This window comes from Erythrolamprus reginae, chromosome 4, assembly GCF_031021105.1.
Source record: "Erythrolamprus reginae isolate rEryReg1 chromosome 4, rEryReg1.hap1, whole genome shotgun sequence".
Taxonomy (NCBI): domain Eukaryota; kingdom Metazoa; phylum Chordata; class Lepidosauria; order Squamata; family Dipsadidae; genus Erythrolamprus; species Erythrolamprus reginae.
Window position 1 is genome coordinate 2335080 of NC_091953.1, and position 27565 is coordinate 2362644.

The 27565-nt window shown below is 43.9% G+C and overlaps 1 protein-coding gene across 1 annotated transcript in view; it reads left to right on the plus strand.

Annotated features, from left to right (window-relative positions):
* C2CD3 (C2 domain containing 3 centriole elongation regulator) overlaps positions 1 to 27565 on the plus strand; it is an 87076-nt gene that overhangs the window by 22235 nt on the left and 37276 nt on the right. The window contains 15 exon segments of the mRNA XM_070749450.1: positions 888 to 1000; positions 1620 to 1738; positions 2216 to 2338; positions 6245 to 6715; positions 8274 to 8425; positions 10225 to 10468; positions 11957 to 12140; positions 13016 to 13202; positions 14974 to 15146; positions 16155 to 16278; positions 17090 to 17358; positions 19165 to 19242; positions 20579 to 21208; positions 22309 to 22608; positions 26953 to 27091. Coding sequence (XP_070605551.1) covers positions 888 to 1000; positions 1620 to 1738; positions 2216 to 2338; positions 6245 to 6715; positions 8274 to 8425; positions 10225 to 10468; positions 11957 to 12140; positions 13016 to 13202; positions 14974 to 15146; positions 16155 to 16278; positions 17090 to 17358; positions 19165 to 19242; positions 20579 to 21208; positions 22309 to 22608; positions 26953 to 27091 — 3306 coding nt within the window.

Sequence of the window (27565 nt, forward strand, 5' to 3'; positions counted from 1 at the left end):
CCCATGGAATTCCCTATTGGGATTCCTCACCTCCTTTCCAGCCTCCAGATAGGCCGAAAACGCCACCGCCGATCGAAAAAACGGTGCTCCGCCGAGTGGCGGCGACCGGCTGTAACCTTCTGAAACAGCTGGGCGCTTCTCGGCGGTCTCCAGAACCCGAACCGGAACTTCCGGGTTCGGCATTCGAGAGAACGCCAAGAAGCCCCCCGGTTGTTTTAAAGGGTGACAGTCGGGCGGCGGCGGCCAGCAGAGCGCCATTTAGCGATTTTTTTTCTTTTTACACGCATTAATCGCTTTTACATTGTTTCCTATGGGAAACAATGATTCGTCTTACGAACTTTTCGCCTTACAAACCTACTTCCGGAACCAATTAAGTTCGTAAGATGAGGTATTACTGTACTGTACTTTTGACTTCTTCTATTACTTTTGTAATTCTTTTATTGATGTAAGCCGCCCTGAGTCCTTCGGCATTGGGTGGCATAGAAGTCAAACTAAATAAATAAACAAGACCTCTTCCAACGGGCATTTCTAAGGTGGTTGCAGATCAGTAGTTTAGGAAGTCTAGTCTAGTGGTGAAGGCACCACTATGGAAACCAGGAGACGGTGAGTTCTAGTCCCACTTTAGTCACTGAAAATCAGCTGGGTGACTTTGGACCAATCATGAGTAGGCAGTGAGTTCTATTCTTGCCTTAGACATGAAAGTTGTCTGGGTGACTTTGGGACAGTCCCTCTCTCTCTCAGCCCAGTCCACCTCACAGGGTTGGTGTTATGCTGGTAATTAATTAAGGAATGAATTAAGGCTGCAAAGTGTGGGTTGGTTTTATTAAAATCACCAAATCTTGTTGAACTCCCCTCCCTTTATTTCCCCAATTTCTCCCTCTTCCCAGGACCTTCTTTGTTGAGTATCACTTTCCCGTGAGAACATCAAAGAACGGGGTCGGCCAGACAGCCGTGACTACGGAAATTGTCCGCGTAGCTTCGAGTAGATGCTCAGCAGACGGTGAGACCATGTGGGCAGGAGACCCATTTGTTTTCCATAATTGTATGCTGGATTGAACGGAGTTTTTTCCACCATGATCATGACTGCAGAAGCAGCCCTTCTATGCGCCCTGAAAACTAAGCAACTCTTTAAAGAAATGTTTTCATTGGGCGAATTTAAATATATAGATAACCATTCTATATCATCAACTTATGGCAGAGGTCTTCAAACTTGGCAACTTTAAGACTTGTGGATTTCAGTTCTCAGAATTCTCCAGCCAGAATAGCTGAACCCTGTCTTAGATGACCCTTCTGGCCTCTTCCAACTCTATCATTGATGGCCAGCTGTGGAATTCTGGGAGTTGAAGTCCCCAAGTCTTAAAGTGGCCAAGGTTGGACACCTGACTTAGATGACCCTTCTGACCTCTTCCAATTCTATGGCTGGCTGGGGAATTCTGGGAGTCAAAGTCCACAAGTCTTAAAGCCCACAACTCTCTTATTCTATTAAATGTTGGGTTTTCTTTTTAATACCACTTCAAAAATCTTAAGATTTTTTTTCTTTTACTGAAACTTTTGAAATATTGATTCAGAAAATCCTTTTTCTTTATTTTGCTTTTGGGTCTCTCCAATTCCCGCTGCAGGGGTGAAGTTTCAGCAACGTTACGTATTCCCTGTCCATTTCAGTGGCTCCATGATCACCCATTGGTGGAAGTCGCACCTGGAATTTAACCTGTTTTTGAAAAAGGGCACCCAAAGGAAGGTATGGTCACTTTACGTATTATCCCTCTGGATGAAAACTAATTGAAGGGTTGTTACACAGAAGGGGAAGGAGATCTATATTATGATTCATAATATAGAATTAATTAGATTGATTAGGATATGATACCATAGGAATTTAGAATAGAATATAATTAGAATAGAACAGAATAGACATTTAGAATAGAATATAATTAGAATAGAGTAGAATAAGAATTTAGAATAGAATAGAACAGAAATAGAATGTAATGCAATCCAATAGAATCCAATAGAATATAAATTAGAAAGAATAGACTAGAATAGGAATTTAGACTAGAATAAGAATTTAGAATAGAATAGAACAGAAAATATGGAATGGAATAGAATGTAGAAAATAATAGAATAGAATAGAACAGAGAATACCATGCAATACAGATTGTGTAACATCAGAAAAAAGGACTTTGCAGAACGCCTGCGATTTCTCTCTCATTGTGACCTTCAGCCAGTGTTGATCGGCACAGCAGCTTTTCCTCTGTGCGACGTCCTTCGGTCCGATGATTTGTTCGTCAGCTGTGAATTGCCGGTGAAAGAAGACAGCGTTCCAGGCCCACTGGGGCCTTTACAGGTATAGAATTTGACTTCTGACTTTTTTATTTTATTTCTAGAAACCTCAAAAGAGGAAGAAATAGCAAAATCTGTAAAGAAGGGGGATAAAACCTTCTTCAGATATATCAGTGATAGGAAGAAGAAAAACTGCAACATCACAAAGCTTAGTACCGGGAATAATACATGCATTGATGGGAATGAGATCGCTGACCATTTCAATAGCTACTTCTGTTCAGTTTTCTCAAAAGACACCGTACAAAATAATACTATAGAGGGATATAGCATTGCTTCCAACTGTACGGATTCAGCTCCAGTGATCTTAGAAGCCGATGTCTTAGAAGAACTTGAACGATTAAAGATAAATAAGGCAATGGGTCCAGATGGCATCCACCCCAGAGTTCTTAAAGAACTCAGATCTGTCATTGCTACCCCCCTGACTGATTTGTTTAACAAATCCCTGTTAACAGGAGATGTTCCTGAGGATTGGAGAATGGCCAGTGTTGTGCCTATCCACAAGAAGGGCAGTAGAGAAGAAGCTGGTAACTACAGGCCAGTTAGCTTGACATCAGTTGTAGTTAAAATGATGGAGACTCTGCTCAAAAAGAGGATAAATCAGCATCTAAAAAACAATAACTTATTGGACCCAAATCAGCATGGCTTTACTGAAGGCAAATCGTGTCAGACTAATCTCATTGAGTTCTTTGACTATGTCACAAAGGTGTTGGATCAAGGTGGTGCCGTGGATATTGCCTACCTGGACTTCAGCAAAGCCTTTGATATGGTTCCACATAAAGAGCTGATAGATAAATTAGTGAAGATTGGACTTAATCCCTGGATAGTTCAGTGGATTTCAAGCTGGCTGAAGCATAGACATCAGAGAGTTATTGTTAATGGCGAGTATTCTGAGCAGAGACAGGTTACAAGCGGTGTGCCACAAGGATCTGTTCTGGGTCCTATTCTTTTTAATATATTTGTGAGTGACATAGGGGAAGGTTTGGTAGGGAAGGTTTGCCTATTTGCCGATGACTCTAAAGTGTGCAATAGGGTTGATATTCCTGGAGGGGTCTGTAATATGGTAAATGATTTAGCATTACTAGATAAATGGTCAAAGCAATGGAAACTGCAGTTTAATGTTTCCAAATGTAAAATAATGCACTTGGGGAAAAGGAATCCTCAATCTGAGTATTGCATTGGCAGTTCTGTGTTAGCAAAAACTTCAGAAGAGAAGGATTTAGGGGTAGTGATTTCTGACAGTCTCAAAATGGGTGAGCAGTGTGGTCGGGCAGTAGGAAAGGCAAGTAGGATGCTTGGCTGCATAGCTAGAGGTATAACAAGCAGGAAGAGGGAGATTGTGATCCCCTTATATAGAGCGCTGGTGAGACCACATTTGGAGTACTGTGTTCAGTTCTGGAGACCTCACCTACAAAAAGATATTGACAAAATTGAACGGGTCCAAAGACGGGCTACAAGAATGGTGGAAGGTCTTAAGCATAAAACGTATCAGGAAAGACTTCATGAACTCAATCTGTATAGTCTGGAGGACTGAAGGAAAAGGGGGGACATGATCGAAACATTTAAATATATTAAAGGGTTAAATAAGGTCCAGGAGGGAAGTGTTTTTAATAGGAAAGTGAACACAAGAACAAGGGGACACAATCTGAAGTTAGTTGGGGGAAAGATCAAAGGCAACATGAGAAAATATTATTTTACTGAAAGAGTAGTAGATCCTTGGAACAAACTTCCAGCAGACGTGGTTGGTAAATCCACAGTAACCAAATTTAAACATGCCTGGGATAAACATAGATCCATTGTAAGATAAAATACAGGAAATAGTATAAGGGCAGACTAGATGGACCATGAGGTCTTTTTCTGCTGTCAGTCTTCTATGTTTCTATGTTTCTATAGAAGATTGACGGCAGAAAAAGACCACCTGGTCCATCTCCTCTGCTCTTATACTATTTCCTGTATTTTATCTTACAATGGATATATGTTTATCCCAGGCATGTTTACATTCAGTTACTGTGGATTTACCAACCACGTCTGCTGGAAGTTTGTTCCAAGCATCTACTACTCTTTCAGTAAAATAATATTTTCTCACGTTGCTTTTGATCTTTCCCCCAACTAACTTCAGATTGTGTCCCCTTGTTCTTGTGTTCACTTTCCTATTAAAAACACTTCTAAGTGCCCGAGCAGCAACCCTCGTGTAATTGTTCCACGTTTTGATAACCCGTGCAGTTTTTCATGTGACAAAAGAGCAGGTCACGATGTATTTGCCTCCCTGAGTCCTCGGAGAGGGGCGGCATACAAATCCAATTAATAAATATATAAATTTCCACAACACATTTATGGTAGATTCATTCCTTAAGGTACAGGTGGGTCCTCTCAGATTATCCTGTTTTTAATGATAGTGGGTTTTTTAACTATACTTTTAATTATTGGATTTGTACCATATTGTTTCTTGTTGTGAGCCGCCCCGAGTCTTCAGAGAGGGGCGGCATACAAATCTAATAAATTATTATTATTATTATTATTATTATTATTATTATTATTATTATTATTAATTATCCAAGTGCCAAATGGGGCTAAGATTCCTTGGAAGGCGATTTGTCCTTGCTCAAAACCAGATATCCTTGGAAAGGGGCAGCATACAAATATAATAAATTAATATTATTATTATTAGATGCAGTATATCTACAGGAAAATGAGTGGGAAACGAGCAGTCCATGATTCTCTCTGAACTTGGTTGTTTTCTTGCAAACATTTCATGACCCAACTAGGTAACATCATCATTGCTCGTAAGGAATGCTGTTTGCTGTCAGTTTATATTCTGACTGCCTGTGTGTTTTTGGCTGGAAAAATGAGGATATGCCTATCCTAGCATAATTAGAAAAAATATTAGACTGCGCGGAGATGGATAGATTGAAGATTGACATTAATGATAAAGGATAAGAAAGAAACAGAATACTTTTCAACATGGGATATGTTTTAATCAATAGTTGGACTAAAGGAGTAGAAATTAGAGGATGAAAGATTATGGATATATGTAAGTAAATGATGTAAGAAGTTTTATTATATATAAGTAAACATTAGTTATAGTTATAGTTTATAGTTTATTAGATTTGTATGCCGCCCCTCTCCGAAGACTCGGGGCGGCTACTATATTAGTACTACAGCGATTGTTTTTATTCATATTATTATTATTGCTACTAGTATTTTATAATTATTTTGTATAAGCAAATTGATCCAGAATAGGGGTCCCCAACCTTGGCCACTTCAAGACTTGGAGACTCCCAGAATTCCTCAGCTAGCCATGAATGATAGAGTTGGAAGAGGCCAGAAGGGTCATCTAAGTCAGGGGTATCTAAGTTTGGACATTTAAGAGTTGAAGTCAACAAGAATTCTGGAAATCCACAGGAATTGCTGGCTGAGGAATTCTGGGAGTTGAAATCCAAAAGTGGCCAAGGTTGGAGACCCCTGATTTAAACGACCCTTTTGGCCTCTTCCAACTCTATCATTCATGGCTGGCTGGGGAATTCTGGGAGTTGAGGTCCAAAAGTCTTAAAGTGTCCAAGGCTGGAGACTCCTGACTTAGATGACCCTTCTGGCCTCTTCCAACTCTATCATTCATGGCTGGCTGGGGAATTCTGGGAGCTGAAGTCCACAAGTCTTAAAGTGTCCAAGGTTGGAGACCCTGACTTAGATGACCCTTCTAGCCTCTTCCAACTCTATCATTCATGGCTGGCTGGGGAATTCTGGGAGCTGAAGTCCACAAGTCTTAAAGTGTCCAAGGTTGGAGACCCTTGATCCAATACACTGTTTAATAAGCACTTCTGTATTTTAAAGAAAACAAAACAAAATTGGGTAGTAGCTGGCAAGGTGTCCATCCTCCTATTGATGGCAATTTTTCTAACTTCCTGTGTGACAGGTATCCGTGGAGCTTGTAGCCGCTAACAACGACATCCCCACCATCAAAGCCAGCAGCGCCTCCCCAAGAGCTCCCGTCGGCTCCATCAGGGCCCACAGCACAATTTTCCAGGACGCTGAGAGGAGCCCCATTTCCACCAGAAGCCCTCAAAGCCACCGCAAAGCCCCCGTGAGAAGCGAGGATCCCCAGCCTCCGGCTTCTCAGAGTTCCCCCAAGGATGTGGCCCAGCCGCCAGACCCTCGGCCCGTCTCCCGCAATCTCCTGACCCAGATGAACCCCTCCGCGGAAGAGCCGGGGATGCTGCTCCACGTCCTTTTGATGGTCTCGGAGGGGCAGATCGCTCGTCCCCCCAACAGCGCGCCAGAGAGCTCGTGCAACCTGTATTTGATCTGCAAGCTCTTCAGCACCGAAGAAGCCACCAGCTCTCCCGTTATATGGGGGACCCTGCGACCCGCTTTCCATTTTTCTCAGGCAAGTCTCTACATGGGGCCATCCCTGAACAGCGTTCGGACACTTCTATTGGTCCAAAATGCAACCACGCAAGCTATTATGGGTGCACCTAGGTATCTCTCTCTATCTATCTATTTCTATTCTATTCTATCTATCTTTCTATCTATCTTTCTATCTATATCTATCTTTCTCTCTCCCCCCCTCTATGTATCTATCATCTATCAATCTATCGTCTATCATCATTCTATCTTATCTATCTATCATCTATCTACCTACCTACCTACCTACCTACCTATCTATCTATCTATCTATCTATCTATCTATCTATTTTAGATTTCTATGCCGCCCAACTCCCAAGGGACTCAGGGCAGCTCACAATAAAAACAGGTGTAAATCAATATAAAAGATGTTTCAATTTAAAATAATTATAATCATTCGTACATTCATGGGCCGACCTCACTAATTATCCCCTCGAGGTCAATGGCTCCAGGCCTGTCAGAAAAGCCAAGTCTTTACAGCTTTCCAGAAGGCCAATAAGGTGGGAGCAGCACAGGTCTCAGGAGGTAGCTGATTCCAGAGAGTTGGGGCCACCACAGAGAAGACCCTCTGCCATGGACCCACCAGCTGACACTGTTTAGCTGACGGGACTCGGAGAAGGCCAACTCTGGGATCCAACTGGTTGTTGGGAACTATGTGGTAGAAGGAGGTCTTGGAGATAATCTGGCCATGAGCCATGTAGGGCTTTAAAGGTAATGACCAGCACCTTGAATTGTGACCGGAGACTGATAGGAAGCCAGTGCAGCTCACGAAGAATTGGTGTAGTGTGGGTGTCTGTAGACGCATCCACAGCGGCTGAATGAAGCAGTTGCCTCGCTTCGCCTTCCTTGGGATATTTATTTACTTATTTATTTAATTAGACTTCTATGCCACCCAATTCTGAAGGACTCAGGGCGGCTTACAACACTATAAAATACAACAACAGTAAGAAGAAGTCAAATATGGCCGATGAATGGACTGAAACTGATTGAATGGGAATGACTGCGTTTTTATGGGGGGTTTTTAGTTTTAAATTTTGTATTTAAATGATTGGACCCAAAATGTTATTTATTGTTTTTATTATATGTTGTGAGCCGCCCCAAGTCCTCGGAGATGGGGGGCATAAAAGTCCAATTAATAAATAAATGATTAGTAAATAATAAATATAGAATCTGAGCTCTAAAACCTTAATTAAAAGCCATAATAAACTAACCCAACATGCGTACTTGACATTCATACAATTTGGCTATGATTGTTGTTGGTTCATGCCCCCCCCCTTCCAGGCTTGCAGGCAAAGCCAGGTCTTCGTGGCCTTATGGAAGGCCAGTAGGGTGGAAGCAGTACGGACATCAGGGGGGAGTTCATTCCATAGAGCTGGGACAGCAACAGAGAAGGCCCCGCCAACTTGCATTGCTTAGTCGACGGGACCCGGAGGAGCCCAACTCTGTGTGCTCTAATTGGTGTTTGGGAGGTGTGCGGCAAGAGACGGTCCCGTAAATAGTCTGCCAGCCGCTACCACTAACGGCCCGATCCACCCCTCTAGATCACTCCGGTTGCGTTGACATCGAAACATCTGCAGCGTCTGAAGAACAACGTCATGGTGATCGAGGTGTGGAATAAAGTGCTCAGCCCTGGAGGGGACCGGCTGCTGGGACTGGCCAAGCTTCCCCTCCACCAGTTCTACGTTTCATTCAAGTAAGAAACTGCCTTTGGTTTTTTACGTTGCAGGGAGGCCTCGGCTTAATGGCCACATGGAGCCCAAAATGTAATGTCACTAAGTGAAACATGCCTGGGATAAACATAGATCCATCCAGTTCTGTGTTAGCAAAAACTTCAGAAGAGAAGGATTTAGGGGTCGTGATTTCTGACAGTCTCCAAATGGGTGAACAATGTGGTCGGGCGGTAGGGAAAGCAAGTAGGATGCTTGGCTGCATAGCTAGAGGTATAACAAGCAGGAAGAGGGAGATTGTGATCCCCTTATATAGAGCGCTGGTGAGACCACATTTGGAGTACTGTGTTCAGTTCTGGAGACCTCACCTACAAAAAGATATTGACAAAATTGAACGGGTCCAAAGACGGGCTACAAGAATGGTGGAAGGTCTTAAGTTTAAAACGTATCAGGAAAGACTTCATGAACTCCATCTGTAGAGTCTGGAGGACAGAAGGAAAAGGGGGGACATGATCGAAACATTTAAATATGTTAAAGGGTTAAATAAGGTCCAGGAGGGAAGTGTTTTTAATAGGAAAGTGAACACAAGAACAAGGGGACACAATCTGAAGTTAGTTGGGGGAAAGATCAAAAGCAACATGAGAAAATATTATTTTACTGAGAGAGTAGTAGATCCTTGGAACAAACTTCCAGCAGACGTGGTTGGTCAATCCACAGTCCCTGAATGTAAACATGCCTGGGATAAACCTAGATCCATCCTAAGATAAAATGCAGGAAATAGTATAAGGGCAGACTAGATGGACCAAGAGGTCTTTTTCTGCCGTCAGTCTTCTATGTTTCTATCCTAAGATAAGATACAGGAAATAAGGGGTGTGCATAAGTGCACTAGAGTGCCTTCTGTCCCCTGTCCTATTGCTCTCCTATATCTCCTGTACCATTCTTCTCTCCTATATTTATTCTATTCTTTCACTGATATATTTTATTCCTATTTCTTCTCTTCTATTCTTAGATATATTTTACTATGAATACATCCTCTATAACCTTCATTATATATTTACTATATGTATACCCAATATAACTCTCATTGTGCAATGGACAAAATCAATAAATCAATAAATAAAAATAAATAGCATAAGGATAGACCAGTGTTTCCCAACCTTGGCCACTGTACATTGTTCATGACTGTTGTTAGCCGCCCCGAGTTTTCGGAGAGGGGCGGCATATAAATCCAATAAATGAATGAATGAATGAAATGATATCTGGACTTCAACTCCCAGAATTCCCCAGCCAGCAAATGCTGGCTGGGAAATTCTGGGACTTGAAGTCCAGATATCTTCAAGTGGCCAAGGTTGGGAAACACTGGGGTAGACTAAATGGACTTTGAGGTCTTTTTCTGCTGTCAGTCTTCTAGGTTTCTAGGTTTCTAAGACGGTAAGACCCTGTCTTATGTTTTTTTGAACCCTGAAATAAGCGCTTGGCCTTATTCTCAGGGAAGTCTTATTATTTTGGGGTGCGGGGAGCAAGACTGGACTCCTCTTGCCCTTTTTACGGATTTCCATTCCATCTGCCTAACCCTAGCCAGAGGAAACGGCAGCAGAGGGCTTATTTTCAGGGAAAACATGGCAACTTAATAACCGGCAGCAATTCGTTTAACCATGGGGGGCGAGAAAAGTCGTAAAAATGAGCAAAAGTTCACTTCACCTCACTCAGGAACGTAGAGATTTGGGGGGCTCCATAGTGGTCGTAAGTCGAGGACTCACCCGTAGAGAAATACGGCAAGCCAGGCCTGCTTGATGGCTTCTGCCTTTTCCCCCCCTTTCTGCAGAAACCCCAAGGTTTCCGGCCTGCTGCTCCAGGCTCAGTACCCAGTGCTGGCAGTGGACGGTCCCGTAGCAGTGGTGGACGTCTTCTCCGGGCAAAAGAACGGCAGCCTGCAGACCACCTTAGCCATGGGTTCGGCAGACCAGGTGTTGGCGCTGCAGAGGGTGAAGAAGGAAGAAGGGCAGGCGTCTCCGGCTGTGTTGCGCCCACTGCATGCGCTGGATCCCCTGCCTGCAAGTTCCCCTGAGGTGTGTCCACGTCATTACGAGACCGGGAACTGCTACTCCATTGGAGGCCATGGGGCCTGTGCGTTTATATTCACAGTGGGTCCTCTACCTACGAACGCCTCTACTTACAAACTTTTCTAGATAAGAACCGGGTGTTCAAGATTTTTTTGCCTCTTCTCAAGAACCATTTTCACTAAGAAACCCGAGCCTCCAAAAATGTAACCGGAAAAGGCAGGGAGAAGCCTCTGTGGGGCCTCACTAGGAATCTCCTGGGAAGAAACAGGGCTGGAAAAGGCGGGGAGAAGCCTCCGTGGGGCCTCTCTAGGAATCTCCCGAGAGGAAACAGGACTGGGAAAGGCAGGGAGAAGCCTCCATGGAGCCTCTCTAGAATCTCCTGGGAGGAAACAGGGCTGGAAAAGGTGGGGAGGAGCCTCCGTGGGGCCTCTCTAGGAATCTCCTGGGAGGAAACAGGGCTGGAAAAGGCAGGGAGAAACCTCTGTGGGGCCTCTAGGAATCTCCTGAGAGGAAACAGGGCCAGAAAACAAGTGGAGAAGCTTCCGTGGGGCCTTTCTAGGAATCTCCTAAGAAGAAACAGGGCCGGAAAAGGCAGGGAGAAGCCTCTGTGGGGCCTCTCTAGGAATCTCCTGGGAGGAAACAGGGCTGGAAAAGGTGGGGAGGAGCCTCCGTGGGGCCTCTCTAGGAGTCTCCTGGGAGGAAACAGGGCTGGAAAAGGCAGGGAGAAACCTCTGTGGGGCCTCTAAGAATGTCCTGAGAGGAAACAGGGCCGGAAAAGGCGTGGAGAAGCTTCCGTGGGGCCTCTCTAGGAATCTCCTGGGAGGAAACAGGGCCAGAAAAGGCAGGCAGAAGCCTCCGTGGGGCCTCTCTAGGAATCTCCTGGGAGGAAACAGCCTCCACCCTCCCTGTGGTTTCCCCAATTGCACACATTATTTGCCTTTACATTGATTCCTATGGGAAAAAATGCTTCTTCTTACAAACTTTTCTACTTAAGAACCTGGTCACGGAACGAATTAAGTTCATAAGTAGAGGGACCACTGTATTCCACCCCCCCAATGGCATACATAAACTGCTTTTTTTTTAATGTTAGAAAAAGCAGAGGTATGGAAGAACATGATTAACTTCAGCGAGGAATGTCATAAACTGGGACAACACCCTTTATGGACAATGCATTGTGTCATTTATTGTTGTATACCCCACAGGATTGGGCGGCTTAGAAGTCAAATAAATTAAATTAAGTTAAATCAACAAATGTCTCACTTTACAGCATAACTTTTGGGGCTCCGTTTGGGGTCCTAAGTCAAGACCTAGCTGCGTAAGAGTTGTAGAAGTTGTAGGCGGGTCATCTTGTGTGTTGCATGAGAGGTTGCACCTGCAATATTTCCCACCCCTTCTATTATTTCCCACCCAATATTTCCCTTCAGGGCAGACTAGATGGACCACGAGGTCTTTTTCTGCGGTCAACCTTCTATGTTCTGCCTTCCCTTCTTTCAGCTGTCAATCAGGGGAAAGGAAGGCCTGGTGGAACACACCTTCGAGATCCACGTTGAGGGGGTCCAAGGCCTGATGCCCCTCCAGTCCACCGTCTGGGGAGAAGCCGACTGCTACGTCCAGTACCACTTCCCCACTCAGAAACCGGAATCGGAGAAGCTCCACAATGCGGAGTCAAGCGACAAGGGTGAGTGTGTAAGAAAAGCCCCTTTCGGACGGGCTACACCCCCTCCCACCAATACTGGCAGAGGAAGCCACTTGGGGATAGGACAGGATAGGATAGGATAGGATAGAGTAGAATATTGGAATGGAATGGAATAGAATAGAATAGAATAGAAAATTGGAATAGAATAGAATATTGGAATGAAATAGAATATTGGGATGGAATGGAATAGAATAGAATTTATTGGCCAAGTGTGACTGGACACACAAGGGATTTGTCTTTGGTGCAGATGTTCTCAGCGTGCATAAAAGAAAATATACATTTGTCAAGAATCATGTGGTACGACACTTAATGTTTGTCATAGGAATCAAATAAGCAACGAGGAAATAATATTAATAAAAATCTTAAGGATACAAGCAACAAGTTACAGTCATACAGTCATATCCTCCGAGAGGGGCGGCATAAAAGTCCAATTAATAAATAAATAAAATAAATAAAATATCAACAGAGAGCAAACCCTACTCCTTACTAACACTGATGACTTGTTGTCTTCAACTCCCAGAATTCCTGAGCCCATCATGCTAGCCTCAGGAATCCTGGGAGTAGAAGTCCTCATATCAAGGAAGGGCCAACTTGGCCTACTCCTGTTCTAGTGCAACCCCCTCCTCAAGCCAGGAGTCTCATACCATCCCAGTCCAATGCTTATGGGGTTTTGGGGGTGGGGGGTGGAAAAGCCTATCACACCTCACTCAAAATACAAGCTATTGTTTATGAAGCACGGGTTGATCTTGAGCAAACATGTGGCTTTGCTCCAGGGTGAGTATAAAACTCCCTCCTTCCCTTCTCCTGCTCCCTCTCTGTTACTTGGTTGAAACCGGAGGTTTTATTTTCTTCCCCAGGCCTTGAGTTGAAGGCCTTCCGCACCTCCACCACTCTGTGTGTTCCCGATCCCACCTTCCCCGACGAACACCACCACTCTCTGCTGGTCCCAGCTGACATCCCAGTTCAGCGGCTGCTACTCGGGGCTTTCTCTGCCCAGAGCTTAGCGGGAGAAGGAGGGGGAATCCATTTCGAAATCTGGTGCAGGTATGTCCCTCACCCCTGTCACACACACACAGTCCCCTGCCTGGTTTCAGCCTCTTTCTCTCTCCCTTTCTCTCTCTGTCTCTGTTTCTCTTTCTTTCTTTCTCCTTGCTCTTTCTCTGTCTCTCTCGCTCTTTCTCTCTGTCTCTCTCGCTCTTTCTCTCCCTGTCTCTTTCTCCCTCTCTCTCTCCTCGCTCTTTCTCTCTCTGTGTGTCTCTCCTCACTCTTTTTCTCTCTCCTCGCTCTTTCTCTCTCCTCGCTCTTTTTCTCTGCCTCTTTCTGTCTCCTCGCTCTTTCTCTCTGTCTCTATTTCTCGCTCTTTCTCTCTCCCTGTCTCTCTCCTCGCTCATTTTCTCTCTCTCCTCGCTCTGTCTCTCTGTCTCTCTCTTTCTCTCTCCTCGCTCTTTCTCTGTGCCTCTCTCTCCTTGCTCTTTTTCTCTCTCCCCTCGCTCTTTCTCTCTGTCTCTCTTTCTCTCTCCTCACTCTTTTTCTCCCTCTCCTTGCTCTTTCTCTCTGTCTCTCTTTCTCCCTCTCTTTCTCTCTCCTCGCTGTGTCTCTCTCTCCTCGCTCTTTCTCTGTCTCTCTTTCTCTGTTTCTCTTTCTCTCTTTCTGTCTCTTTCTCTCGCTCTCTCTAGGTTGCTTTCTTGTAGACATTTCATGACCCAACTAGGGAACATCATCATTAATAGAGGAGGGCGTGTGTGTGTTGTGGAATGGCGAAAGAGGAGGAGGAGGATAACTGAGGGATCCCTGGTGCTCTCTGAGCTTAGTTGCTTTCTTGCAGATGTTTCCTGAGCCAACTAGGGAACATCAGTGCCGGCAAGTGTGGGGCTTGCTAGCTCACTTCTAGCACTGATGCTGTTACCTAGTTGGGTCATGAAATGTCTACAAGAAAACTGCCAAGCTCACCAAGGACCCCACATTTCAGCCCTGAGCCCCAAATATCACTGTTCTGTCTTAGTGAGCAAAGTCTCATCAGTTGACCAGAATCCAAGAGGGAAGATAAACACGGTAATAATTACCAGGTGAAGCAAGATTTCCAAGGTGTGGCTCTCAGAAATTAACTGGAAGACGGAAGCTCATTAGCAAAGCTAAGAAGGTTCACTTTGAAACACAAATTGAATTTAAGAGTCAAGACGATTCCGAATGAATGACATAGCGTGAGGACGTGATCCAATAGCCAGCGGTACTACTCATGGGTCAATCATGGGTTAGTTGATTGAATGGAAAAGAGAGTCTTTTAATGGTTTTAGGTTTTTCAATTATTAATTTAAATTAATTGGATTTAGGATGCTATATTGTTCCTTTATATTTTGTAAGCCGCCCTGAGTCCTTGGAGAGGGGAGGCATATGAATCCAATAAATAAATAAATAAATCTCATCTTAGCCAACCATTCGTGTCTCCTAGATGCCCTTCGCACCCTGGCTCCTCCTCTTCCCCTGAGTGACTCAGCATAGGAAATGCCAAATCATTCCTGACAAAAAGTGCTGACTCCCTCATGTCAGGAAGTGCAGAAGGCCCTGGTTGTCCTGAGTCTGACCCCTCCTCTTCTTCACTGTCACTCTCAGGTGCCAGAAATACTGGACACCTGCCTCACCCCTCCACAGTCTCTGCATCCTCTGAGTCCATAACTATTTGCACAGGACGCAAACGAACGTCACAAGCCTATCAATGAATGTCTTAATTTGCCTTTGAACCAATCACATTTGCTGTCTCTTGTTTTCTCCATCTAAATTGCAGTTTTGCGACCGTTTGGTGTCGTCTCTTCCACAGGTACTACTATCCTAACGTCCGAGATCAGATGGTCGCCAGGGCGAGTTTGCCCCTCTCGCGCCTTTGCGCCATGGTCACCATGCAGCACCGCCAGGAATTAGGGATCCAGACTTTCCACCTACCTGTCATGCCCAGAACCGGCAGCTCGGGCGAACTCCATCCTCGGTCCTCAGGTAGGAGAAAGACAGCTGGTGACCCATAGCTAAGATGACGGTTGATCGGGCCAAGGTCCCAGGACAGAAACCGTCTGAGTTTCAGAGCAGCCAACTTAGAACTAAGGAGAAATTTCCTGAGAGTGAAAACAATTGACCAGTGGAACGACTTGCCACCAGAAGTTGTAAATGTTCCAACACTGGAGATTTTTAAGAAGAGGCTGGACACCCATTTGTCTGAAATACTATAGGGCGGTATTGGCAAACCTTTTTGGCACTGGGTGCCGAAAAGTGGAGGGGGGGGGTGCACCGGCCAGCTGGGCTTCCGGTTTCTGGCCTGCCTGTATACGTGAAGACCAGCTGGCCGGAGTGCATGTGTCCGCCGAAAGCCAGAAGATCATCGCGCGTGCCATAGGTTCACCATCATGGCTATAGGATTTCTTGCCTAAGCAGGAGGTTGGACTAGAAGACCTTCCAACACTGTTATTCTGTTCTGTGCTGTGCTGTTCTGTTCTATTCTACTCTTTCTAATTTCTCTTATTACTATTCTTTTTAATTTCTATTCTATTCTTTCTAATTTATATTCTTTCTATTTTTAATTCTATTTCTAATTTATATTCTTTATATTCTTTCTAATTTCTACTCTATTCTTTCTCGTTTATATTTTTTCTGTTTCTTTTTAATTTCTATTCTATTGTATTATTTCTAATTTCTATACTCTTTCTATTCTTTCTATTCTTTTTAATTTATATTCTATTCTATTCTTTCTAATTTATATTCTTTCTATTTTTTCTAATTTATATTCTTTCTAATTTATATTTTTTTTGTTTCTTTTTAATTTCCATTCTATTCTATTATTTATAATTTCTATTCTACTCTTTCTATTCTTTCTATTCTTTCTAATTTATATTCTTTCCATTTTTTCTAATTTCCACTCTATTCTGTTCTTTCTAATTTATGTTCTTTCTATTTATTTTTAATTTTTATTCTATTCTATTATTTCTAATTTCTATTCTATTCTTTTTGCAGGTTTGTTCCAAGTGAGCATAAAGTACCGACGTGGCTTGAAAACAACCGAAAACGGGCTGGCGGCCCAGAGCGTTCCCATCTCCGTCCAAATCCAGGCAGCAGCTGGCTTGCAAGCAGCAGCCAGGTGAGAAGGAAGCGAAAGCCCGATAGAGTTGGCGCTGGACTTACAACAGTACATTTAGCCACAGTTTGAAGTGTGAACAATGGGATAGAGTGTGAAAGGACATACGGAAAACGGAACTGTGTAAATACAAAGGATAAAAAGACATAATGTAAGAGATTGGGTATACAGTGTTCCCTCGATTTTTGCAGGTTCGAACTTCGCGAAAAGTCTATACCACAGGGTTTCAAAAATATTAATTAAAAATACTTTGCAGGTTTTTTCCCTATACCACGTTTTTCCCACTCGATGACGTCATATGTGATCGCCAAACTTTCGACTGCCTTTAATAAATATTTTTTTTAATAAACTTTAATAAATAAACATGGTGAGTAAGGGTTGTTAAGGGAATGGGAAATTGCAATTTAGGTGTTTAAAGTGTTAAGGGAAGGCTTGTGATACTGTCCATAGCCAAAAATAGTGTATTTACTTCCGCATCTCTACTTCGCGGAAATTCAACTTTCGCAGGCGGTCTCGGAACGCATCCCCCGCGAAAAGTGAGGGAACACTGTAAATTATATTAAATTATTGTGATGTTTTAAAAATGTAAAAATGAATAAATAAAACATTTTAAAAAACAAGAAAACACTCATACGTCACATTTTTCGGTGCCTTTGCAACTTCAAAGAAACCACGGAGACGCTGCAACGTCGCTAGTTTGAAAAACGTTCACCACCGTTGTAACTTCGAACGGTCGCTAAGCAAATTGTTGTAAGTCAACTGTGTGAATCCATCAGATTAAAAATAAATATGTTTTTTTTCCCTTGTCGCTCAGGGCTCTGGCCGAAAAGCAGCCTCCGTTCCAATATAGTGCCGAGATTGGCCTCAACACCTACGTCTCAATGCACCTGCCCTTCCTTCCTGGGGCCGAGCAGCGCAGGACGCGAACCGTGGCTCGCTCGTTCTGTCCCGCCTTCGACCACCAGGTGGAGCTGCCCTGCCCTCTCGTGGTCCAGAAGAGCAGTGGAGAAGCCTGCTGCCTTGGGGAACTCCTGCAGCGGTCGGAGGTGGTCTTCCGCCTCTATCACCAGCCCTTGAACTCAGGTGCCAGAAACAAGTTGGGTCTGGGGGCCGAACTGCACAACTAGCCCAAAGGCTGGGGGGATGCGGGACACGGCTTTATTGACAACATCTTCGGTTGTGAACATTGTGGTGCTTTTGCACAACTTCACTTCACCTGACTGAGATATTCTGTTCTGTTCTTTATAATTTATTTATTTTTTCGATTTTTATGCCGCCCTTTTCCTTAGACTCAGGGCGTCTTACAACATGTTAACAATAGCACTTTTTAACAGAGCTAGGCTATTGCCCCCACAATCCGGGCCCTCATTTTTCCCACCTCGGAAGGATGGAAGGCTGAGTCAACCTTCAGCTGGTGATGAGATTTGAACCGCTGACCTACAGATCTACAGTCAGCTTCAGTGGGCTGCAATACAGCACTCTACCTGCTGCGCCACCCCGGCTCTTTTAGAATTGCTATTCTATTCTACTCTACTCTACTCTATTTCCATTCTATTGTTTCGATTCTCATTCTATTCTGTATTTCTATTCTAATTTTATTATATTTTTCTATTCTAATTCTGAATTCTATTCCATTCAATTCCATTCTATATTTCTGTTGTATTCTATTCTAATCTATTCTATTCTATTCTATATTCTATTCTATTCATTATAATTGCTGTTCTATTCTACTCTACTCTATACAATGGTACCTCTGCTTACAAACTTAATTTGTTCTGTGACCAGGTTCTTAAGTAGAAAAGTTTGTAAGAAGCAATTTTTCCCATAGGAATCAGTGTAAAAAGCAAATAATGTGTGCGATTGGGGAAACCACAGGGAGGGTGGAGGCCCTGTTTCCTCCCAGAAGATTCCTAGAGAGGCCCCACGGAGGCTTCTCCCTGCCTTTTCCAGTTACAGTTTCGGAGGCTCTGATTTGTAAGTGGAAAATGGTTCTTGAGAAGGCAAAAAAATCTTGAACACCCGGTTCTTATCTAGAAAAGTTTGTAAGTAGAGGTGTTCGTAGGTAGAGGACCCACTGTAAATATAAATGCACAGGCCCCGTGGCCCCCAAGAGAGTAGTTCCCGGTCTCGTAATGACGCGGACACTCAGGGGAAGTTGCAGGCAGGGGATCCAGCGCATGCGGTGAGCGCAACACAGCCGGAGATGCCTGCCCAGTTCTTATCTAGAAAACTTTGTAAGTAGAGGCGTTCTTAGGTAGAGGTACCATTGTATTCTGTATTTCTATTCTATTTTATTCTAATTCTGAATTCCTATTCTATTCCATTCCATTCTTTTCCTATACTGTTCTTTCCTATACACTTCTGTTCTGTTCTCTATTCTATGCTACCTATAGTAAACGCTGCTCTGCTCTGCTATACTATACAAATGATTGTAAGTCAGGGACTACCTGTAGTTGAATAGCTTAATTGTATGCTTACTGGTACAGATAGTCCTCAAGTTACAACCATCACGGACTCTGCCAATTATGGCCATAAACTGTGACAGGTGTAAAACGAGTCCTCATGTGACCAAGTTGGTTTTGCGACCATCTTTTGCAGCAGTCGTTAAGGAAACAGTGCGGTCGTTCAGCGAGCCTCATTGTTTCACTATGGAGCATTTTTGCCAAAGAACCAGAAATAAGTGACGGTTTTTAGCAAAACCATCATAAATGGTGGTCACGTCACTGCAAAGAGACAGGCATAAATTCAGACCGATTCTGAAGTGCCCAAAACGCAGTCAACGTGGCTGGCTGTGGAATTCTGGGTCGAGTTGAAGTTCCCGATTCTTTAAAGTAGCCAAGTTTGGAGACCCCTGCTCTGATATCGATACTTTACTCTTTACTCTTGCAGCTCCGAGGGAAACTCTAAAAGATTGCCTGCTGGGAACCGTGAGAGTCCCCACCAGAGACCTGCTGATTCGAAGATCAGGTAAAGACACCGGGTTTACAGTTAAAGGCACCTGAGTATTGTATTGGCAGTTCTGTGTTAGCAAAAACTTCAGAAGAGAAGGATTTAGGGGTCGTGATTTCTGACAGTCTCAAAATGGGTGAACCGTGCGGTCAGGCGGTAGGAGAAGCAAGTAGGATGCTTGGCTGCATAGCTAGAGGTATAACAAGCAGGAAGAGGGAGATTGTGATCCCGCTGTATGGAGCGTTGGTGAGACCACATTTGGAATGCAGCCTTAGTGAATGGTGAGGGAATTATTTGTTTAGCAGAGTTATGGCATGCGGGGGAAAACTGTCCTTCTGACACAATCTGAGATTAGTTGGGGGAAAGATCAAAAGCAACATGAGAAAATATTTTACTGAAAGAGTAGTAGATCCTTGGAACAAACTTCTTCCAGCAGACATGGTAGATAAATCCACAGTAACTGAATGTAAACATGCCTGGGATAAACATATATCCATCCTAAGGTAAAATACAGGAAATAGTATAAGGGCAGACTAGATGGACCATGAGGCCTTTTTTTGCCGTCAGACTTCTATGTTTCTATGTTTCTATCTAATTGTCCTGGTGTGCAGTGCTCTGTAGCGACGTTTTGAGGGTAGGAGTTGAAATAGTTTGTGTCTAGGATGCGAGGGGTCAGTAAATATTTGCGTGGCCCTCCTTTTGACTCGTGCAGTCTACAGGTCCTCAATGGAAGGCAGGTTGGCAGCCATTGTTTTTTCTGTATTTTTGATTCTCCTCTGAAGTCTATAGAGGTGCAGATGACAGAAAAACTCATTTTTTATTTTTATTCCCTTTAAAAAAATATATTTTTGTTGATGTACCCCACCACCAATCGGGGATGTTTCTTATATAAATCATTTTAGCCCAAGAGTGAAATATTTATTTACATATTATAAAGTAATTCCAACTTGTTTCTTATAGCTTGGTCTCGTATCATACTCGCCATATATCGTCTTACCTTATCCCACCGTCCCATCAGTTGTCGCAATTCAGTTTCATTAGTCAAATTCATCCTTTTGTCCATAATCTCAAATTGAATGTGGCTCACCATGTACCTGTACCAATTTTGCATTGTCCATTTTGTCGCGTCCTTCCAACCTAAGACTGTTGCTACTTGTTTTATTTCTCTGAATTCTCCCATCTCACTACTTTTAACTAATACTGCCATTTCCTTAGTAATTATCCATCTCATATTTAATATCCTATTAATATCCTCTTGCACTTTTTGCCAAATTCTGCACTACTGGGCATTCCCAGAGCATATTTTTGTTCTTTTTACAAAAAAAACCCTCCTTCTCTTTGTGTTTCCTTGCAGGTCTTAGAGGTTGGTACCCCGTCATTCTCCCAGAGGAGCTCTTGCCATCTCCGTGTGGAAAAGTCACACATAGCATCGTTGGAGGTTTGGAAATCTTAGTTGCCTTTGTCCACCCCGGAGATCGAGAACGTGTTCTAGAGACTGCCAACCGTTTAGGGTGGAACTGGAAAGAAACCTACTCTGAGGATCCGTGGGAGGATAGCGAGAGCGAAGAGCAGACCCCTTCCACCCCGCTCCTTGTGACTATTTCTATTCCTCGGCTGTGGTTACCGCTACACAGCATGTTACTCGCAGGAGAAACCCGCTTAAATCAAAGCGTCTATTTCTACCTCCGCTATAAACTCTATGATCAAGAAGCCACGCGGACTTCACTTAGGAGGCCCAAGTTAACCGAAGGCGAAAAACACGGGATTGTGACGTTTAAGAAACCCAACCGAACGGAGCTCCAGTCCAGTCCGGCATTATTCTGGTACTTCAGGGAAGAAAAACTGGAACTCCAGGTGTGGCGAGCTTACGGCAAAGATGGCGGCACGGAAAGACCGCTGGATACCGACCGCTTGATCGGATCGGCCTACGTGGACCTGGCACCGCTGACGGGCAGTTCGCGGAAGAAGAATTTAACTGTCAGTGGTATGTTTCTAACGGTTTGAGAGGCAGTCACTAGCCTGGTTGTCGGAAATATGGCGGAGTCACGATTGAGCGCAAAATTGTGAATTTTGCCCCCCGTTTTACGACCGTTCTTGGCACAACGTTTAAGTGAATCACGGCAGTTGTTAAGTGCCCCTTACATAGACCTCTTAGAAAGGAGGAGAGGTCAATTGCAGATAGTCTAAGGTTAAAGGTTTTGGGGTTAGGAGTAGAAACCACAGAGTCTGGTAATGCATTCCAGGCGTTGATTACTCTGTTGCTGAAGTCGTATTTTTTGCAGTCAAGTTCGGAGCGGTTGACATTGAGTTTAAATCGGTTTCGTGCTCGTGTGTTGTTGTGGTTGAAGGTGAAGTAGTCGTTAACAGGGAGGAGATTTTGGTATATGATTTTATGAACTATAATTAAGTCGGAATGGGGACAACGGAGTTATAAGTTGAATTTCAAGTATGGCAGAGTAAGGTATTTTGTCGTGAGAAGAGGAGTGAAGGACTCTTCTTGTGAAACATTTCTGGACTCTCTCGATTGTGTTGATGTCAGATATGCAACGTGGGTTCCATACAGGTGAGCTGTATTCTAGGATTGGTCTGACAAATGTTTTGTAAGCTCTTGTTAGCAGTTCAAAATTACCAGAGAAGAAGCTGCGGAGGATGAGGTTAACAACTCTTGAAGCCCTTTTGGCAATGTTGTTGCAGTGGACTTTCCCATTGAGTTTGCTTGTAAGAAGGCTTTTCTTTTGAAGACATTTCGCTTCTCATCTTAGAAGCTTCTTCAGCTCTGACTGGATGGTGGGCAATGGAAGGGTTGATGCGAATGACAGCTGGTCATTTGCATCCTATTAGTGGGTCGTTCAGGCCACTTGGAGGTTTGCCTGTGTCCTCAGTGTCACCTGAATGGTGCAAATGGGTGGGGAGCCATCTTGGAACTGCTGAACAGAATAAAATAGAATATAGCAGAATAGAATAGTATACTACAGTGTTTCCCAACCTTGGCAACTCGAAGATATTTGGACTTCAACTCCCAGAATTCCCCAGCCAGCGAGACCTGCCTTTCAAGTGAGCCTCGCTTCCTCCCCTCTTTCACAGGGGTCTTTCCATTGTTCCGTCGAAATGCTGCCAACCTGGGGGGAGCTGCCCTGCGCGTTCACATTGCGGTGAGTTCCACCGGTCCATGTGGAGGGTCTGGGGACGCCGAAGGCGACAGAGACAGCAGCGGCAACAGCGTTGAAGAAGAGAAGAAGGCGGCAGAGCAGGAATCGAAAGCCCGCTCAGAAGCAAACCCTTCCGTCGACGAGGTCCCCCAGGACAAACCCGCTGCCAGTGATCTGGAGAAGACCTTTGCTGTGAGCATTCTCGTGGAAAGAGCCATGCACCTGAGCTTAAAAGGTAAGCAGGGTCAATCTTGCCTCATCTTGAACTTTTAAGTGTTCTGTCGGGCTCTCTGGTAGAATCCTCCCGAAAATTCACAGGTACAAATTTCAGACACAGACACGTTTGAAAATTCAAAACAATGTTCTTTATAATGAAACTTCACTTAACCCAAGCCCTCTTTTGGTATAGCAAAGAGCCCTCGTCTCCAAACAAACTGGTAATTTCTACAAGTCCCTTATCAGTTCTGAGAAACTTAGCTTGCAGCTGTGAGGCAATTCACAGTCCTTCTTCTTTCACAAAGTGAAACACACTTTGCTCTGGTTTAGTTTCAAAGCGGGGGGAAATCAGCACACAAAAGGTCAAAGTCAGCAAAGCAGGCACGAAACACAAGGATCAGATAATCCTCCACAATGGCCAAACCCACAGGCTGCTCTTTATAGCAGCCTCACTAATGACCACAGCCCCACCCAACTACAGGTGGCCTCATTTTGTTTGATAATAATCTCTCAGTTGTTGCTGCCTATGCATCGCTCTCCGCATGCGTGGCTGTATCATTAACTCTTGTTCCGAACCCAAGGAGGAGCTAGATAATTGATCTCCTTCTGAGCTGTCTGCCCCACTCTCCTCCTCCCTGTCACTCATGTCTTCTTGGTCAGAGGAGCCTTCATCATCAGATTCCACCAGGGGGGGCAAAACAGGCCTGCAGCATCCACATCCCCCACATCCACAGTCCTTGGGGCAGGAGGTGGGCCAGAGCTGACCACAACATTAAGCAACGACGACTCTTGACTACCTTCATTGAGAAAGGTATTGTTTACTAAATAATAACAACAACAACAACAACAACAACAATAGAGTTGGAAGGGACCTTGGAGCCCCTAGACTAATTTAGACAAATAGTTGTCCAACATCTGCTGAAAAACTTCCAGTGCTGGAGCATTCACAACTTCTGGAGGCAAGCTGTTCCACAGATTAATTGTTCTAAGGAAATTTCTCTTTAGTTCTAAGTTGCTTCTCTCCTTGTTTAGTTTCCACCCCTTGCTTCTTGTTCTACCCTCAGGTGCTTTGGAGAATAGCTGGGACTCATTCTTCTTTGTGGCAACTCCCGAGATTTTGGAAGGCTGCTATCATGTCTCCCCTGGTCCTTATTTTCATTAAACTGGCCTTGCCCAGTGACTGCAACCGTTCTTTGTATGTTTTAGCCTCCAGTCCCCTAATCCTCTTTGTTGCTCTTCTCTGCACTCTTTCTAGAGTCTCCACATCCTTTTTGCATCGTGGCAACCAAAACTGAATGCAGTATTCCACAAGTGGCCTTACCAAAGCCTTGTAAAGTAGTATCAACACTTCACGTGAAACTATTATTTTCACTTCCCCAAGCCTTCACCCTCCCTTCCACCCAGGTTCTTGCTTTTATTGGTGTTGTAACGTCAAATGGTCACTAAGCCAAGTGTTATAAGCTGATGATGGAATAAAATGCTGCAAGTGTTTGCAAATTGAGCCAAGCTGGAAGTAGGCGGGGAGGAAGCCACGCAATAACCCTTTGTTCTGCTTTGGTTTCGGGTGACCTTATTCCTAGAATTCCCTCTCACAGTCGGGTGTTGTCTTGGCCCTTTGCGCTGCTCCACCACCAAGGACACCGAGGCCGTTCCTCAAAAAAAAAAGTAACCCTCCCCATCGTTCCGTCCTGATGCGCTCCAATAATTTGTGCCCAGTGCCAGCACAACTGGACTGAACTGGATAAGTCCACAAAGCGCCTTCCTATATTTCTCCCAAGGAAGACCTTGGCTTCCAGAGCGATGTAGCTTGACGTCGGTTTAAAGAACTATTATTCCCAGAACTTCCTCCCCCAGTTCAAAGTACCACTGCCCTCCTCATCCTTTGCACTGCTAACACATTCTTCCTCCTCCTCCTCTTCCGTCATTTTTTGGGGTTGTTTTTCTGCTGTCAGGAAGACCCACTACTAACTGCTTCAGCAAATGTTGTTTTTCAGGAGTACAAAAAGATATTGACAAAATTGAACGGGTCCAAAGACGGGCTACAAGAATGGTGGAAGGTCTTAAGCATAAAACGTATCAGGAAAGACTTCATGAACTCAATCTGTATAGTCTGGAGGACAGAAGGAAAAGGGGGGGCACGATCGAAACATTTAAATATATTAAAGGGTTAAATAAGGTCCAGGAGGGAAGTGTTTTTAATAGGAAAGTGAACACAAGAACAAGGGGACACAATCTGAAGTTAGTTGGGGGAAAGATCAAAAGCAACATGAGAAAATATTATTTTACTGAAAGAGTAGTAGATCCTTGGAACAAACTTCCAGCAGACATGGTTGGTCAATCCACAGGAACTGAATGGAAACATGCCTGGGATAAACATATATCCATCCTAAGATAAAATACAGAAAATAGGATAAGGGCAGACTAGATGGACCATGAGGTCTTTTTCTGCCGTCAATCTTCTCTGTTTCTATGTTTCTTTCTCGAAATACGAAATAAGGCCAGACTTGTCAGCTGGCAGCTCAGCTTAGATGGGAACGATATGAAACTGACCAGACGTGGTTTTCAATTACGGTACCTTCCCTACCGGTTCACAGATGTGAAAGCATGCGGCTTGCAGGCAGAACCTGCTTACAGCTTCGAAACATGTAGAAGTAGGACAGAGAGGAGTGATTTATTTTATTTTATTCTATCTGTCTGTTTGTCTATCACCTATCTGTCCGTCCGTCCGTCCGTCCGTCCATCCATCCATCCATCCATCTATCTATCTATATCTATCTCTATACCGCCCACTCCCAATGGGACTCAGAGCCACTTACAACAATATAAAAATACAGAACAAAATAAAAGAAGTTGAATATTAAAACAATAAAACCCCAGTGTAAAACCTACAAAGACAACAGTCCGCTCAACTCAACATACACGCATACCACTCATGGAAAGGAGGGACATGATCGAAACATTTAAATATGTTAAAGGGTTAAATAAGGTTCAGGAGGGAAGTGTTTTTAATAGGAAAGTGAACACAAGAACAAGGGGACACAATCTGAAGTTAGTTGGGAGAAAGATCAAAAGCAACGTGAGAAAATATTATTTCACTGAAAGAGTAGTAGATCCTTGGAACAAACTTCCAGCAGACGTGGTTGGTAAATCCACAGTCACTGAATGTAAACATGCCTGGGATAAACATAGATCCATCCTAAGATAAAATACAAAAAATAATATAAGGGCAGACTAGATGGACCAGGAAGTCTTTTTCTGCCGTCAGACTTCTATGTTTCTATGAACAGTTCAGCCGTGACAGATGTAATATTCACGGTCCACAGGCCTGCCGGCACAGCCAAGTCTTCGCAGCCTTTTGGAAGACCAGCAGGGTGGGAGGAGTACAGACATTGGGGGGGAGTTGATTCCATAGAGCCGGGGCAACCACAGAGAAGGCCCTCCCCCTCGGTCCTGCTATTTTATTTCTTATTTATTTTTTATTTATTTGGTCCTGCTATTTGTTTTATTCCATTCTATTGCTTTATTCTATTCCATTCCATTCTGTTCTATTCCATATTCCATATTCTATTCTATTCATTGTATTCCATTCTAATCTATTCTATTCTATTAGTTTATTCCATTCTATTCCATTGCTTTATCCTCTATTCTTTTCCATTCCCTATTCTATTCCATTCCATTCCGTATTGGTCAACCATAGCTGCAGAGGTTTGTTACAGTGCATCCAAGATTTTGCAGTAAAATCCAGAAATGGGCAGATTTCCTTATTTTTATATAATAAGCCAGGATGAGGCCGTGCCTTAGTTGAAAGTACAGTGGGCAGGTGCTGGAGGAGGCCAGCCATTGGTGCAAGAGAGACAGGAGTCAAAAGGCCATCCAGGGCAGAAAAAAGCAGAATTAGCATCCTAGGAAAAAGTTTAATACTATTATCTGGGTGTTGTTGGGGTTGTTTTTTTTCTTTTACTCCTCTGTACTGGTGGCGAGAGAAGAATTTGCACTAAAAACGCCACTACAGAGAACAAAGAGGTCATAAATCCTTGGCTTACGAGCCCAACTTACCCCCAAAATTTCCATTGCTGAGCAAGACAGTCGTTAAGTGAGTTTTTGCTCCATTTTACGTCCTTTCTTGCCAGGTTTGCTCGGTGAATCATTGCAACCAGCACCACGGTTGTTGAGTGAAACTGTCCTCCCCCATTCGATGTTGCTTGTCCGATCCCATTCACGAAGCGTCCAAATTTTGATCACATGATCAAAATGTGGGGTTGTTACAGTGGTCATAAAGTGAGAAAAACAGTCATAATTCAATATAATATCGTAGAATGCAAACTTGATACCTGCAAACTAATCCTAAACTACTCGCTTTCAGGGAGTCCTCTTGCAGAGCGGGGAGTCATGTCGCCCTGTAGCTACGTGTCTTTCGTGGCCACTGATGTTGACCACCCTATCACCACTGCGATAGTAGAAAACACTGACCGCCCTTTCTGGGATTTCCAGCAGCAGACGAGGTATGGAAGACATCAGAAATATTGTCAGAAATATGCCAGACACCGTTTCCAAAGGTGCTTTTCCTGGAGGAAATCGCCTTCTTTATAGCCTCCAGGGACTAAAAATGGGCTAGGGGCTGAGGGAAGGCGAAAACACGCCTGTGGTTTGTTGGTTTGTTGCAAATAATGGACTGTTTTTCACCCATGTTTTTGCAAAAATTGGGACGTTTTTACCTTTTCCCAGGAGCTCCCAAATCTGCACGACCCATTTTTGCAAAAAAACCATGTCCATTGTTTTGCAAAAATTGGATGCTTTGGCGGGGCTTCAGGAGGCCAAAAATGGCTTCAGGAGGTTCAAACCCTCCACACAACCCATTTGGTGAAAAACAGATCTATTTTTGCAAAAAATGGAGCATGCAGAGAGTTTGGGAGGCCTGAAAAATGCTTCTAGGGGCTGGGAGAAAGCAAAAACGCCCCCTTTTTTTGCAAAAAAAA